Source organism: Gadus chalcogrammus, chromosome 20 (assembly GCF_026213295.1).
Source record: "Gadus chalcogrammus isolate NIFS_2021 chromosome 20, NIFS_Gcha_1.0, whole genome shotgun sequence".
Classification (NCBI taxonomy): domain Eukaryota; kingdom Metazoa; phylum Chordata; class Actinopteri; order Gadiformes; family Gadidae; genus Gadus; species Gadus chalcogrammus.
The window spans coordinates 12,305,064-12,307,563 of NC_079431.1; the positions used below are offsets into that span (position 1 = coordinate 12,305,064).

At 45.0% G+C, this 2,500-nt stretch overlaps 1 protein-coding gene across 6 annotated transcripts in view; it reads left to right on the forward strand.

The window, feature by feature from the left end:
• dgkh (diacylglycerol kinase, eta) overlaps nucleotides 1-2,500 on the forward strand; it is a 51,476-nt gene that overhangs the window by 27,751 nt on the left and 21,225 nt on the right. For all 6 annotated transcript variants that reach the window (XM_056580477.1, XM_056580476.1, XM_056580479.1 and 3 more), the window contains 3 exons: nucleotides 1,257-1,363; nucleotides 1,612-1,737; nucleotides 2,123-2,225. In XM_056580477.1, coding sequence (XP_056436452.1) covers nucleotides 1,257-1,363; nucleotides 1,612-1,737; nucleotides 2,123-2,225 — 336 coding nt within the window. The remainder of the gene's footprint in view (nucleotides 1-1,256; nucleotides 1,364-1,611; nucleotides 1,738-2,122; nucleotides 2,226-2,500) is intronic.

The following is a 2,500-nucleotide window of genomic DNA, read 5'->3' on the forward strand; positions in this document are numbered from 1 at the left end:
ATTGCCCATCCTTACCCTTTACACATCCATAGTATACAACATACCAAAAACAAGAGAATTGGTATTGGCCCTGAGCAGACACTCCCATTATACGACGTGAACCAGACACGACTCACACACACACACACACACACACACACACGCACACACACACACACTCTCTCTGGGCACTTTGATGTGACCATTAGTGCTAATGAGTGTGAGGCTGTATTGAATCAAGCACAGAGGGTGCTTCAAGGAAGCTGATGGAGGGCGACAGGGTACATTTATTTACATCAATTTACCCTCCATTTAGACGGAAAGGTGACTAACGCGGAGACTGGTGGATTTGTCAGTGTCGCTGACGGGAACGTCTGGTTCCCCACCCTCTCCCTCACACACACTCCCCCCACTTTAGGTGTTCAGACTCAGGCTGATCGTCTGAGTGGGCTTGAACACTCTTCAAACCAGGTCACCTGGGGAACCAGGGCTTTCTGTTGTTGTTATCTTGTCTCTGTGTTTCTGTCAGTCTTCTCCGTCTGGTGTCGTGTGTGTGTGTACAATGTGGTCTGTCCTTTGCTCAGGGCACCTGATAGCATGTCTGTGTGTGCGGGATTGTGTGTGTGTGTGTGTGTGTCTGTGTGTGTGGGTGGGTGTGTGGGGTGTGTGTGTGTGTTTGGGTTTGGGTGTGTGTGTGTGTGTGTGTGTGTGTGTGTGTGTGTGTGTGTGTGTGTGTGTGTGTGTGTGTGTGTGTGTGTGTGTGTGTTTGTGTTTGTGTGTGCCGGTGGCCGTGTGTGTGTGTGTGTGTGTAAGTGTGTGTGTGTGTGTGTGTGTGTGTGTGTTGGTGTGTGTGTTTGTGTGTGTGTGTGTCTGTGTGTATGTATATCTGTGTGTGTGTGTGTGTGTGTGTGTGTGTGTGTGTGTGTGTGTGTGTGTGTGTGTGTGTGTGTGTGTGTGTGTGTGTGTGTGTGTGTGTGTGCGTTTGTGGGTGAGTGGGTGCGTGCTGCCTTGTCCATAATGAGCCAGTAATGTGTGGTCTGGTTCTATTTCGATATCATCAAAGATGAGTCTGTGTTTGTTCTTGTTTTGTTGATGTCGTCGGCGTTGATGCTGTTAGCCCACTCTGGGTTGCTTTCTTTTCCTTTTTTTTTTATTTATCTTGTGTACACCCTACCCACATCAACAGTCACATGTACGAAATAATTTAACCAACATGTGCAACCAATTTGTTGCTGCTTACCCACCTCAATGTATTGTGTCTGGTTATTTTTTTCCAGTTTGTAAATTTAAAGCCCACAAACGTTGTGCTGTACGTGCCACCAATAACTGCAAATGGACGACCCTCGCCTCAATAGGGAAGGATATCATTGAGGACGAAGATGGGGTATGTTTAGTGTGTGTGTGTGTATTTGTGTATACATGTTTGTGTGTGTGTGTGTGTGTGTACATTTGTGTGTGTGTGTGTGTTTCCGTATCAGTGTGTAATTTCACAGAAATTTACATTGACACATTAGTGAGAATAAAATGAATGAGATATAAGACAGCATTGTATATTATTTTCTATTTTCTGAGTGTTTGTGGTTGTGTGTGTGGTTGTGTGGATGTGTGTGCGTGTGTGCGTTTCCTCTGCAGATCGCAATGCCCCATCAGTGGCTGGAAGGCAACCTGCCTGTCAGTGCCAAGTGTGCTGTGTGTGACAAGACGTGTGGGAGCGTCTTGAGGCTTCAGGACTGGCGCTGCCTCTGGTGTAAAGCCATGGTGGGCTGAATGACCAGCGGTCATTAATGGCAATGTGACATCTTTATATATCTGAAGCCCACACTGGAGATTTGGGCGGGAGCCAATTTTAATCTACAGATTAGTGTGGATTAAAAAATGAATCAATGAATAGTATGTGCATCCCTTACACATGTGTTGCAGATATAGTTATGTGATTAATGTGCATATAATATACTTACAACATGTATATTTATGTTATAAATCGTTATTTATGTGCATATAAACATATTCCATGGAGACTGAGACGGACTAATCCCTCACTACTAGATACTGTAACTTGTAATTGGTAGGATCACTCTGGTAAAAACATGAACTCTGAAAGGAGGCCGTTGACTGGGATCTCATCGAGTGTTGTTTCCTTTAGGTCCACACAGCGTGCACGGATCTGTACCCGCGCAAATGTCCCCTGGGCCAGTGTAAGGTCTCCATCATCCCACCCACCGCACTCAACAGTATCGACTCTGATGGTAAGGAGCCTCACACTCTCAGATCTTACTCTCTATAAATCCTTTAATGCATCAATTATGTTTGAATGATTGTTTGTATGCTTATCTGTGCACAGACTGCAACCACACCAGTTACTATATCCTGTTTGGACAACTGCACAAAACAGCCATGGGTTAAAACTTTATTCAGAACAAATGGCCTACATTGGGAGTCCCTCAACAATTGGGGTCCTGCACACACACACGTACACACATAAATATACTCAATCACACTTGTGCACAAGTAAACATACACA